Consider the following 14,612-nt stretch of genomic DNA (forward strand, 5'->3'; position numbering starts at 1 on the left):
AAAAATATTCTTTAAAATATCCACGTTGATCCTTGAAAAAATATTCTTTAAAAAATCCACGTTGATCCTTGAAAAAATATTCTTTAAAATATCCACGTTGATCCTTGAAAAAATATTCTTTAAAAAATCCACGTTGATCCTTGAAAAAATATTCTTTAAAAATTCCACGTTGATCCTTTGAAAAAATATTCTTTAAAAAATCCATCCATATTGTTTAAGGAAATTCGACAGAATTTTTAAAACGCCCACACGATCCTGAAAGCGCCATGCTCTCAAGGCAGGAGACCGTTCAGTATGACAGAGCGTCGACATTTAAAAGGAAGTGTCGCCAAAAATGGCAAATACAAGGAGGCAAGGAATAAAAAGGCATAACGGCGAGCTTTTAAATACTTTTGTCAATATGTCGATGGGAATCCATTACAGCTCATTTATAAGGAGTTGCAGCTTATCCAGGACGAACCTAAAGTTCGTTAGGTAGTTCGAGATTACATATCCTAACGCAATACTAAGGTAACTCCCAATAAGTAAGATCCCCACATGCAGAAGAGTGGTGAAGGTGAAACTAGTCGAGGTCCTAAAAAGGGCGACGATTGCGGGAAACCCCAGCCTGTATGGAAAATTAATATTGAAGGAGAGCGGACCAAAGATGGCCTCTAAGACGCCAAATCCGACAGCATTACCCTCCATGGTAGGGGAAATGAAGGCTGAGGTTAGGTTACCGAAACTGTAGATCAATAAAAAGGCTGCCGGAACTCCAGATAAGCAGGACCCCACATGCATAACAGTGGTGAAGGTTAAACCAGCCGAGGTCCTAAAAGAGGCGATGACTGCGAGAAATCCCAACCTACATGGAAACGTGATATTGAAGTAGAGCGAACTAAAGAAGGTCTCTAAGATGCCAAACCCGAAGGTATTACCCTCTAAGGCAAGGGAAATGAAAGGTGAGGTAAGGTGAACGGAACCGTAGACCAATAAAAAGGTTGACGGGAACTTCTGATAAGCAGTATCCCCACCTGTAGAAAAGTGGTGAAACCAGTTGAAGACCCAAAAATGACGACGACCTTCAAAGAAGACCTCCAAGTTGCAAGCAAAGCGAGAAAGAAAGCTGCCGGAAAGAAAAAACTTCTATAGGGTCTGTGTTGTCCATCAACCTCTGTTGCGTTCCAGATCATTACAATATTCCAGCAGATGAATTGGCAAATGGGGGATTCGAAACAACAGACATTGAAGTATAGAACTCGATTAGACTACCCCCGTGCCACTCCATTTGTTCGATACACGAACCCTACTCCTCCGGGAAATTCCAACAAAATGGTTAGATGAAAGAGAATGTAATGTCCCTAAAAAAATCTGTCCTATAATCTCCGAGAAGAGAAGAAGATCGCTCATCTCCATGTCGAAACCTGAAACATCACAGGTCTTGGTATGAAGGTGTGGTTGTGATATAATGTGCCCACTTTTGGTAAGCAGAACTGGTGCAGTGGGATAAACCAAACGTAATGTTACGGTGCCCAAATTGTAAGAGCCATAACTTCTACATGGAGTAGCCACGGTACTGATTACTGTAGGATCTGCCAATTTAAGGACAAAATTGATAATTGCTCTGCCACTGACAAACTCTTATCAATGTGAGACATGACATTCGTGGTAGAGCAAATAGCACACGATCTGTCTTCATGCTCTAACACGGAGCCAGCACTAATTCTTCAGCTAGCCAGAAGATTTAGGTAGCAACACGATGAACTTTTGGTGGTGGACTACTATTTAATTATCATATTATTTGTCCAATATCTTATATTTTCTCTTTTTCTAATTTAGGATGGAGCAGCAGATCTCCGATTGGAGCTGCTACCATAAGGCAAACCCGGGTCTTTTAACCTAACCTATAAAGGTCTAATTCTAAAATTTAATAATTAGTGTTCTATTAAACCGGTTATGAGTTAGTTGAGTAATATAATTAAGTTGACGCCTCAACACATGCCCTTAACATTTTTTCAAATAAATTAAGAAAAAAAATAATAATTTAAAAAATAAATTAAAAAAAATAAATTAAAAAAAAAACAAATAAAAAAAAATAAAAAAAATGAATTACAAATAAAAAAAAATCTTAGAAACCCAATTCACAAAAAAATGTGTTGTTTGTCTCGAATTCAAAAAACTATTTTTGCTTTGTACTTACTCTTCATTATCGGAAATATCTTCAAGTTGTTCTTCATCATTATTGTGATGCTGTTCTTGGTTTTCTGAAGAGTTTGCATTGTTTTGTTCGGCATTCTAGAAAAAAAATAATTTTCTTAATCAGAATTTCTGGATTTTGTTAAGGGGAAATTTTTTAGTTCTTACCTTTTGATTTGGATTTGAGTTATCATTTGCATTAGAGTTATTGTTGTTAGACTGTTGTTGTTTGTTTTGTGATTGATCTCCACGATTATGCTGCTGCTGTTGTTGTTGCTGTTTGCGTTTATTTCGACGATTTTTACCACGCTTATTGCCAGCATTGGGACCGCCGCCACCACCTTTGGCATTATTGGGTTTCGAGGCATGATCATAATTGAAAATTTTCATGGGCCTAAAGTTAGCATCATCTGTTGTAGCAGCAGCACCACCAGTTACTGGCTTATGTCCATAATCGATCACTTTTGGTGGTGCATTAGCATTGTTTGCATAATCAATGACTTGTACTGGTCGGAAGTAATTGTCGCCATAATCGAAATTGTTTGCATCACCACCACCACCAAAGGATCTGTGTTGTAATCATTGAATTTTGTGTGTTTGTGTTTAACCACAACAGTAGGATAAAAATTCATTCGTTTCTTAGCATTTTTTTATTTTATAAATAAAACTTATTTCATTTCTTTTGTTTTTGTTATTCTTTTTTTTTTTGGTATCAGAAAAATATACACACACAATATGAAATAAAAGTTAATCATAAAAGATCTCTTATTTTGAGGTTTTGGTTTTTGCCTCTGCTGGCTTGCAACACATTGTTGCATTACAACTTGTTGTAAGTTGTAATGTGCGAAATTAATCATTTCTTAGCAAACAAACTATCAGAAGTTTAAATAGAGTATATAATACTTTTCTAATACTTAACGTACATTTCAAATCAGTGACGTATTGATAAATGAAATTGGTATTCAAATATTTGAATTATTTGATTTACATTTCATCGATTACAAATAATCAATTTATTTTCATCAATTTACGTTTTCAACGTAACATATGTCTTTCACGAAAGAAATGTTGTTGGATTTTGGATTCGGTTAAGCTACTTTTCTTATTTTCTTTATATATTTTAATCGTCGTTTCATATAGCCCAAAGAAACTCTTTTGAAGCCAGCAATGCTTTATCGGGAATCAGAAATGGGATCCATTCCATGACACATAAATAATATAAAAACAGATCTAGATGGTATGACATAGAATTTAGCTATGTTAGTTAACTGCCTTAGAATAGTAATTCTCGCATTCTAATCTCATTTAAGGAAGCATGTTTTTCAGATTCATTTTGAAACAGCAAATTTTCATCGCCCACAAGTAATTCAGGTTTTTACATTGCAAAGACTTTTCTGCAGTCACAAAACTGAAATAAGACTGTACGTGACAAATGTAGCTTCAAAAATATTTGTATCTCAGTTTTTTAAATTTCATTGTAGGCATTTACAAGCAGACCTTATATTTTTAAACTTTTCTATTTCTGACTTCATAATCTCAAATCATTTTTTGATCCTAATCATGGAATTTTGCCTAACATTTTGCATGGTATTTCGCGCAATTATTGCCAGCCATTTCATTTAACTTTTAACAGGACATTTTAGCCCCCAACTTTGGCATATTTCATTAATGCGTCTTTCGTAGCTATTTTAATGGGCTAGGGCTATGGGATTTGCAGCTATATCTTGAGATTTTTTAGTTTAGTTTAATCTTAAGAGATTTTTTCATTGTGTTCAGCGACAAAACTAATGTTTGGCTCAATGGGTATGTAAATAAGCAGAATTGTCAATTTTATTGTAAAGATCACCAGGATTATTTCAAAGGTACGAATGCATCCAGAAAACGTCACAGTTAGATGCGGTTTATGGGCTGGTGGCATCATTAGACCGTACGTACTTCTACTATAAATGACACTATTCAAATTTTTTGCTCAAAATCCAAGAGCTTGAATGCATGACAAGCCACATGTCACACAGCACGCGTAACAATGAACTTATTGAGAGGTGAGCCCGCTTCAATTGACGCATTAAAAGACAACATTGAATATTTGTAAAGTGCCTGCAGAAATGTTGGACAATTTTAGGACAGTCGCGCCAAAATTTCAATTCAAATAAAGATTTCATGCATTTTTCTAAATTTTAAGTTTTTATACCCTACACCACATAGTGGTTTCACTTTCTGAGTCGATTTATACATGTCTGTCCATCTGTCCGTCCATGTATACTTGTGAACAAAATGCAGGTCGCATTTATTATCCCCAAGGACGAACCATATTGAAATTGGTGATAATCGTATCAGATTTAGATGTAGCTCCCATATATCTTCAACCGATGATTTCGGGTTAATTGTACACCAAATGGCTAAAATAACATGCCACAGAATTCAGTCTCGAAACAAGTAAATCAAATTTGAAGAAAATCGGTTCAGATATAGCTATAAAACTCCCATATATATGTTTCATTCGATTTGGGGTTGTAAGTCCCTCACATGCGTAATATGCACTCCAGAAGAATGATATTTGGTAACAGACATTAGATACTGCTCGAAAATATCTCTGTCAAATTTTATCCCATATATATCTTTATCCGATATCAGGTTTATTGTGCAGCAAATGGCTAATATCAGCCCAAATGGGTTGAATTTCGGCAATTACGACAGAATTCACCCTATAAACTAAAATTTCAAACTTATGTAAATCGGTTCGGATATAGCTATAGCTTCCATATATGTATATGTTTTATCCGATTTGAGGTTTAAAGTCCCTCACAAGCGTAATATGCAACAATGATCTTGAGTACCAGATATCAGATACAGCTCTGAAGTAAGTGTATCAAGTTTTGTTAAGATCGGTTCAGATTTCCATATATATCCTTAATCCGATTTCAGTCCAAATGAAGTGGATTTCGGGACGTACATTTCCATTTTGTGCAAGTCGGCTCCGATGTATATTTTTTTAATATAATCCTTCGCCAAGTGATATCATGCAATCTATAGCAAACTATAACTGCTCTAAATGCTCTTTTTTACGGGAGCTCTACTAAATATGCATAGTGTTGTAGGGTATATTATAGCCGACTTTTGACTTTTACTTCCTGTTTTTTTAATCACTTATTTCCATAGCTCATAAAAAAATCGCCCTTTATAGAAGAAAACACCAGCAAAATAAAATTAAATCAGTTTAGGAGGATGTACATAGAGCCATGAGAAAGATATTCTGTTCTACATATTTCAGCAACACCAGATTTGCATTCAACTTCTCAAAGGTTTATAATTTCTTTTATAATTTTTCTTTATATACGTGACTCTAATACGTAAATAATCCATGTCGAGGACATGGTCATGATGCGAAATAGACTGCGTCCCAGCGGTACCACGCCCCTATAAAAATCATGATTTCCTTCGTCCACAAATGTTGTGGCTCGGAATCACTTGAACCCATGTTTCAATTACTTCTTGGGCATTAAACATTTTGGTAGATATTGATCTTTAAAATACTTATGTGAGCTTGTATATGCATAAAAATACTTCAGCCTTTTTTATTTTAGACATAAATTCTGCTTAAAAATTTTAACTGAAAAATTTTTTGATTTAATTTATTAATTACAAATCATCAAACCATTGTAACAAATTAAGAAACAAGTACTTAAACATTAGAAAACATTTGTCGATAATGTAAAAAGAAACATATTTCCGATGTTACATCGGAATATCTTCAGTATATACCTACTACCAGGCATTAGAAAGTGATTTTAGACAAAATTAGGCCTGCTATTAAAAGGGTAATACGTTTTGTGTACGGTGTACCAGCATATTTCCTAACGTAACATCTACCTTACAAAAATTAATGCATTACAGCCACGTAATGCGAGAACTTAAAAATGTTTATCTATTTATCACCTCATATTTTAAAATCTTATAACAACTTTTGATATGTCCATTGTATTAGTATCGGAGCCAAAGTGTAAAAAATTTGTTGCCTCATGGCTTTTAAAGCATTTTTATTCAAAATTCTATAAATTCAGCATACTACTAAATAAGACTTTGCCTGAGTAGTTGTAGCATATGCAAATGTTATGTACTTGAATTAAATTTATTCGGACCGATGGAAATGTCATTTCCCTATGTGTAGTTATAAAGCCGAGAAAAATATATGGAGAAACAACTAAATATCGAATGTGTGAATCAGGGACGTTCACAGACAAGCACAGAAAGAAAAAAATTAAAAAGTTTACATTTCGAACGTCTCTGTTTTGAATTAGATTGCGATTGTTTCCATCAAAATTCTAATGTTCTTCAAGCCAAAATTCTATCAATCAATTTTATTGTTTCAATGCACTGTAATACCAAAATTATTGAAATCAATCTCTATATAACAGACTTCTTTTGGACAAAAACAACATACTAAAACTATGAACCTGTTTTCATAAATTTTTTGGCATTTCTTTTCATTTCAAATGGATTACCTTTGTTTGGCGCAATACTGGAGACAAATTCTCTCATTCGATATCGAAAAACTTTCGATCGAAATTAATTTAAAAATTTAAATTTTAGTTTGATTTAATAGCAAATTTTGGTAGAAATGACTGAATATCGAATTTAGAATTGAACACCAGTTGTTTCTATCAATATCAGAAATTAATTTCAATCGAAAATTTTTTGATATTGAATGCAAAAGTGTGTCCCCTGTATGAACAATGTTTTTGAACATTTCTGATCCTTTAAATATAAATTTTCAAAAACAACGCCTGGACTAAATTTCCAAAAATCTCTACATTTAAAATTTTTCGTTTAAATACATTTAAAATTTTTCACAGTAAATATGAACCACGTGAACAAATCTTAAATCTTGTTATTGTCAAACATAATAGGTCCAGTTTTAATTCAATCCTATGACGGAATTGCTTTACAAAACTACGATATGTAAAAATTATTTTAACTGAAAAGAAAAATCAATAATCTGTATACACATGAGGAATACTGTATATCTTCGTATAGAAAATGTGCATATATATTTTGCCATAAAAGATTTAGTCATCTAAGATCCAAATATTTTAAATAGAATATCTTAAGTTATTTTTCTTTATAAAAAAGTGTAGATATTATTAAAAAAAATTCACACATGTAATAGATATTAGCTAGGTCTTAGGGAAGACGTTACATTGTCTCCTTAATAATCTATCCATCATGTAAACGAAAAAAGTTTCAGGATCACCATCTTTAGCTGTTCACAATCATACAAAATGTAGAAATCATCTATATAAACAGGCCCAATTACGGTTGTCGTTTCTATAGTCGTCGTCGACGTTATGTGCAAGGCATAGAAGCGACATCGACAGTTAAAAAAAAAGTTTGCAACACAAAAAAGATAAGAAAAATTGCAGCATCGAGTGCTAAGGCAGCAAACAAACAGATTTGCATTGTCTGAGTCCAAGTAACTACATATTTTAATTAAAATATGTACTTAATGTGTTCTTTTAGATTTCTAAATTACTGCAGAATTAACAAGGACTGCCTTCAGCATGTGCTAATAAAAATTTCGCCAAATTTTTTAAAAAATTTTTTTGCAGCGGTAGATATTTTTTACCCTGATTCCGGGAAACTATATATATTTCTGACCCGGGACCCCAGATTTTTGACCCGAAAGTCAGTGTTCAAGACTCGGATCCTCTTACCCAATGTAGACAGTATGGCTTATGAAAATACCTATTAAACAAATCGTCAGTTGATGGGGTTATTTGAAGCTGTTCGGAAGTTATAGTCAAATCATTGATTTTTTAGACCCGATTTTTTATCAACAAAATTGATGCCAATGATGATGACACTTTTGCTTTTCCCAAATGCCACAATTTGTACTAAAACCTTTTCTGGGTCCAGAGATATTCTCTTCTGGGTATGTTCAACCGGCTACGCGAACTAAAGTTTTCTAAATTTAAAAGTTGTTGTAAGTAGCCGGCCTTCGGTGATGTGTGGCAAACAACTTGTTGGAAACGTCTTATCTAAGCGATACCTATATTGTCTATATTGGGTAAGCTTTCAAACGATACCTATATTGCCTATATCGGATTAGTGGATCCGGGTCTTGAACCCGGACACTCGAGTCAAAAATCTAGAGTGGTAGCCAATACAACGCCTGGGCCCATAACAACCCACTTTTTCGCGGCATAGCTGTTTATACCGACGGTTCAAAGATGGAGTGTGGAACGGGAGCTGGTGTCTTCTGTGATACCCTTAATGTTCGTGAATCCTACTAGCTTGGAAACAACTGTAGCGTATTTCAGGCGGAAATCTTTGCGGTCAAAAAGGCCACAGACCTGCTGGTCACGAGGAATACTGAGGTCACCGGTCCGGTGACTATACATGTCGATAGTCAAGCAGAACTGAAGGCCTTAAATTCCTTTACTATTAAGTCTAGGGCTGTTTTTAACTGCAGGAAAGCCTTGGAAAACACTGGGTTGTCCATTAAGCTCTGTTGGGTTCCTGGTCATTATAACATCCCAGGTAACTAGACTGCTAGGATCCGAATCAACTACAATTGAAGTAGATAACTCGGTTAAACCACCACTGTGCCATTTCCTACAGGTCATTCACAAACATTACTCTGAGAGAATCCAACAAAAATGGCTGGACGAAATGGGTTGCACCATCTCCAAAAGAATCTGGCCCACACTCTCAGAGAAGAGAACAAAGTCGCTACTGTCATTGTCGAAACCTGATCTAAAACTTGTGGTGGGTATCATCACAAATCACCGTAAGGTAAGGGCAATGACCTTGGAATGGGATAGCGACGACATTGACTACTGTAGGATCTGTCAAGATGAAGAAGAAATCGAGATAGTCGAACACTTGCTCTGCCACTGCCCAGCACTCATTAATGTGAGACACAGACTGGTGGGAGAACTAGTGTCACATGATCTGTCTTCTTTTTCTAACACTGACCCTATAGTAATCCTTCAATTAGCCAAAAGATTCAAGTGGCTAAAGACAACACGGCAAATTCCTCAGCCGTAGATCACACTCTATAACTCTATCTCTTAACTTCACCCCTTTCTATCAACCACTCCTTCCTTGTTTCTTACTATTTTTCCAGGATGAACACAATGGACCTATAGGTCTCCGAGTGAAGCGGTTGCCATATGGTAACTGCGCGTCCTTTAACCTAACCTAACCTTTGCTGTTGTTAAAATCGCTATCGACAAAAAACGACCACCCTAATATCATTATTGTCGCCTCGACTTCATTTTGGCACGACGACGACAACCGTAATATGGCCGAATATCTACACAATTTCTAAACTCTTCGATACCTGATATTACCGAGCTATATTCGGATATTCGACAAGGCCGAATACAATGGCGTTTTCAATTCTTCCCAGTAAAGAAACATTAAGCCCCCACTCACTATCAATCTGAATATACAGCCAATGGAATTGAAAACAAAAATGCAAAAGTAGTACATTCTTGCAGATTCTGGAACAATATTCAATCTGGTAAACTCCATTCATCAGATTTAAAGGGCTTTCATAATCAAAATCAAAACTATTTGTATTTTCTTCAATCCAAAAATTGCACAGGCATTTTCAAAATGCTTTCAAGCTTTCTGTATAGTGAGTGGGGCTCTTTACAAATGGCACTACTAACCCAACTCGAAATAAATAGTTATTTCTTGGCCACAAAAGCAAATCGACAACTAAGTAAATATTCGTTGCCTACAACAAGGAATAGCTACTTTTCTGTCGATTTGTTAGAGGCCTCTTTGTTAAAATAATGGATTAATAATTCAATTTGTAATGAGCTTTTTTTTTTTTTTTTTTTTGCCGGGAAATTCAAAAACCAAGTTTTGTCTGTTATCATTTTTGTCTTTGTAATTAAAATCGAAGTTGTTTTCATTAACTTTATTTCATTTATTGGCAAAAATTCTTCATAGTTTAGTTGTTATTAAACCGGAATTCTTGAAAAATCAATTAAATATTTATTACTTAAACATTAAGTAAAATAAAGAGACACATTTGTTTTATTGTTTTTCATTATGTTGGTATGTTTAACTACTAACATCAAACAATCTCTAAAAGGGTGCTATTAAATTGTTTTTCTTTTTTTTGCATTTATACAACACAAAGCTGTAATAGCTCAAAAGAAAACATAGCCGTATAATGTAAGAGAATTGTGGTGTGCATATGTGGTAGTGTGTGTGTGTATATATAATGGGATGTAGTATTTCGTTTTTTTTTTTTCATTTTAAAAGAATCACTTATCCGATCAATCTTACAAGAATCAATTATATGTAATAATTCATATAAAGTGATAGGGGGAGAGAGAGAGACAAAAAAAACTTAAAATAATTGCAATTTTCTTGTTATTCTTCAGTTTACTTTTAAGGATATATATATTTTTGTTTTTATTTTACTGATAAACTGTGGTCGGTTGCCTATTTTCGACGACGGTTCCTGTTTGTCCTTTTGTTATCATCAAACTTAGGTTTATTGTTACCGCTATAAAACCCAACATTAACCGGAGAATATACATTCGTAACGTAATTTGTTTTTATGTTTCGTTTCAGTAGATTACGTAGAGTTGTAGTGTAGCAAACAATGAAAAGAGAGGAAAAGAAATGGAATAAATTCCAATATTGTTAACTGTCAACGTGAACATGGTGGTATCAGTAGAGTAAAATAGTCTTAATAGGGACAACTACAAGTTTCTTTGACTGGTTGGTAGGTTTGGTTTACATATGTATTCATATATATTCATAGATATATCACAGAGATCATTTATTGGACCTTGTGACAAAACAAGAATGTAATCGGAAGGACTTTACCAACTATATACCTTTCAAATAAAGGCAAGGAAATCATTTCCCAATGATAATATGCTACAAAAGGCAATGCAAATTGTTCGATAATTTCATATTGCATGCTTTTAGGCTTAATCTTAGCTATTAGGCTTAATGTTATTCCATTCAGAAATTCGTATATGTTTAGAGGAAAATATTTACTCTCACAATAAAATTAAGGATATTTGTATAAATAACTTACCCTCCGCCTTTTGTCCATGGTTTTGGGGAATTGCCACCATCCAATGAGGGCGTCTTGGAGCTTTCATTGCGCCGGAATGGATTGTTGATATTACGTGGTGTTTGAGCATTATTTGTTGAGTCGTCCGATTGATTTTGAGGACCATCACGGCCAAAATTGCGTACAGGCGTATTATTTGGGCCATTGTTGTTACGATTGTTCGGGCCCATATTGGGGCTGTTGGGACCATTTGGACCAAAGTTTGAGTTGTTGGGTCCATTGGGGCCAAAATTGCGATTGTTATTGGGACCACGGAAATTTGGTCCAAAATTATTGTTGTTTGGCCAATTGTTATTGGGGCCATTGCCGCCACCTCCACTGTTATTCCAAGGACCTGGACCCGGACCCGAGTTGTTTGACCATGGGCCGTTATTGTTGGGGCCTCCATTGTTAGACCAAGGTCCATTGTTGTTTGCCCAGGGACCATTGTTATTATTAGGACCATTATTGCCCCAAGGGCCTCCACCATTTCTACCCCAAGGACCGCCACCGTTATTGGGACCACCGCCGCCTCTGTTATTTGGACCCCAATTGTTGGGTCCACCTCTATTGTTTGGTCCCCAATTGTTGGGTCCACCGCCATTAGGACCCCAGTTGTTGGGGCCACCACCATTAGGGCCCCAGTTATTGGGACCGCCCCCATTGGGACCCCAGTTGTTATTTGGACCTCCACCAGGGCCATTAGGTCCCCAATTGTTATTGTTTGGACCCCAGTTATTGTTGTTCGGTCCTCCACCAGGTCCATTAGGACCCCAATTGTTATTGTTCGGTCCTCCACCAGGTCCATTAGGCCCCCAGTTGTTATTGTTCGGTCCTCCACCAGGACCATTAGGCCCCCAATTACCATTATTGGGACCACCATTATTTCTCCAATTGTTGGGGCCACTGTTATTGAAATCATTATTTCTCCAGGGTCCTGGTCCCTCATTTGGACCCCAATTATTACCACCTCCTCGATTTGGTCCAAAGTTTTCTTGGCGTATATCGTCATCCATTCCTTGCCTAGAAGATCGCCCATAACTGGCATTAGAGTTTTCATCTTCAACAAATGATTTTGTTCCGGAAAATCTATCATTTGAGTTTTCATTGTCGATATCCGGTTGATTATTGCGCTGCCAATCACCACGCTGCATCGGTTTTGGTCCTACTACATCGTCTTTACCCTGAGCCTTTGCCACAGCCTCAGAAATTTTCTTCATAAATTCTGGATCGTTTAGGGTCTTAGAAATATCCGGTATAACTGCAGCAGTAGCGGGTCTTACTTCAGCAATTGGTTTATCATTTTTCTTTATGGTATTCTTCGGGGCATCTTCATTCTCCTCGGATTTATCTTTTGATTGTTCCGGCACAGAAGCAGCACTTCCATCGTTGACCAAATCCAATCCTGGTATACCATCAGATTTCTTAAATATTTCAGTCATTGTTTCCGTTGCAGATTCCGATTCGGATTGTTTTCTACTGTCCACAGCATCATCATCGTCGTCATCATCAAGATTTATAACTTCCGTTGGATCGTTGGCACCTTTGTTGAGTGGTTTTCCCACCTTGCTGGGCGTAGGACCATTGTTATCAAACCGAGATTTACGTTTTCCCAACGGAGTGTTTTTCTGAACATTAAATTTAATTGAAACTGGCGCATTGGGTTGTGCTTTATTGGCAGTGTCATTCATATCTTTGTCTGTAGCCGAGTCATCCGCATCTCTATCATCCAATGTTTGGGATTTAGAATCATTTTTAACTTCGTCATCTTCATCATCATGTACTGATCTATCATCTTCTCGATTTCCGCGATGTGATGATGTAGAATCATCGCGGTTTCTAGACGAATCTCTACTGTATGGCCCAGGCCTAGCACTATTACCTGGCATGTTCGCTGATGGCGGTGCCTGATTTGGATCCAATCCCATGCGTTCCATTTTACGGCGACGCATTTGCTCGCGTCTTTCGATGATACGCTTACGTTGTTTCTCGAATTCTTGTTCATAGCGTTCGTACATTTCACGATCAGGATGATTGGCATTGGCTCGCTTCCAATCCTCAAATTGTTCTTCCCATTGTTTAAATTGACGATCGAACATTTCTTCGTCAATGTCGGGTACAGGTCGGCCACCAGAATTTCCTCCTTGGTTGTTGGGTGGTCCACCAAAGCGATTATTAGGATTGTTATTGTTATTCCAATTATTCCCTTGATTGTTTGGACCATCTGGCCAATTTCTGGGACCTCGGGCATTATTATCCCAACCGCCAGCATTGAAACGATTATTCGGACCCATGTCACGATTATCATCGTCTCTATTGTTTCGATTATTTCCACGATTATTATTTGGACCGTCTCGCCAATCATTGGGTTCATTTCTGCCACGATTGTCATTCCAATTGTTAAACCGATTATCGTCGCGATTGTTGGAAGGACCATTGTTGCCATGGTCTCCCCTCCAGGGACCATCTGCATCCCCACGACCACCTCTCCAACGTTCATCACGCTCATTACTACGATTACGATTTCTAGAATTACTACGTGAATTTTGCCAATCGTCCGCATCTGGGTTATCACGACCTTTGGAATCATCCTGCCAATTATTAGGTCCTCGGACATTGGGAGGTGCCCTGCCCTGCTGCCAATCATTAGGACCCATATTGGGATTTCCACGATTAGGTGGTGGACCCTCTTCCCACTTTTCTGCAGGTCTGCCACCACGGTTCATATTGTCAGGACCACCAAAACTGTCTCTGTTGTTCCATTCATTTGGACCCGGCTTATTAGCATCTGCTCCCTTATTTGGACCTCCAAATGATTCTGTAGGTGGTGGTGGCGGTTGATTTCGCTGATTCGAGAAGGGTGGAGGACCAGTTTGCCATTGATTCGGGGCATTGGTATTTTGATAATTTACAGGTGGTGCCAAAGAAGCATTGAAATTTGGAGGTGGTTGATTATAGGATTGATGACTTTGCCACTGGGGTGGTGGTTGTTGATACGAAGGTTGAGACTGTGGCGGTTGTGGCGGCCCTTGTGGTTGTTGTGAATTTGTAATTGGTGGTGGTGGTCTAGCAGCTGTATACTGATTACCCGCTACAATTTGGGGTGGAGGTTGATTGTACAATTGCGGTTGTCCAGTTATCTTCGTTGCATTAACTGCTGCTTTGGCTTCAGCCTCTTGTGCTGCAGTTGGTGGAACTGGACCAATAAAACCTGGATATCCTGGAGCCGGCACCACGGCGGTCTGTGCAGCTGCCGGCTTGGTCGCTGCCTCCATTTCTCGTTTATACTAATAAAACATAAACAACAACAACAACAACAATTAATTTAAGCTATTGGAAATGAATGAAC

The 14,612-nt window shown here is 37.0% G+C and overlaps 1 protein-coding gene across 1 annotated transcript in view; it reads right to left on the minus strand.

The window, feature by feature from the left end:
- Positions 1 to 14,612, minus strand: part of LOC101895088 (probable cyclin-dependent serine/threonine-protein kinase DDB_G0292550) — a 28,878-nt gene that overhangs the window by 13,561 nt on the left and 705 nt on the right. The window contains exons 2-4 of the mRNA XM_005185922.4: positions 11,246 to 14,550; positions 2,344 to 2,743; positions 2,180 to 2,274 (exon numbers count right to left, since the gene is read on the minus strand). Coding sequence (XP_005185979.2) covers positions 2,180 to 2,274; positions 2,344 to 2,743; positions 11,246 to 14,550 — 3,800 coding nt within the window. The remainder of the gene's footprint in view (positions 1 to 2,179; positions 2,275 to 2,343; positions 2,744 to 11,245; positions 14,551 to 14,612) is intronic.

The sequence above is a fragment of the Musca domestica genome, unplaced genomic scaffold (assembly GCF_030504385.1).
Source record: "Musca domestica strain aabys unplaced genomic scaffold, Musca_domestica.polishedcontigs.V.1.1 60, whole genome shotgun sequence".
Lineage (NCBI taxonomy): Eukaryota > Metazoa > Arthropoda > Insecta > Diptera > Muscidae > Musca > Musca domestica.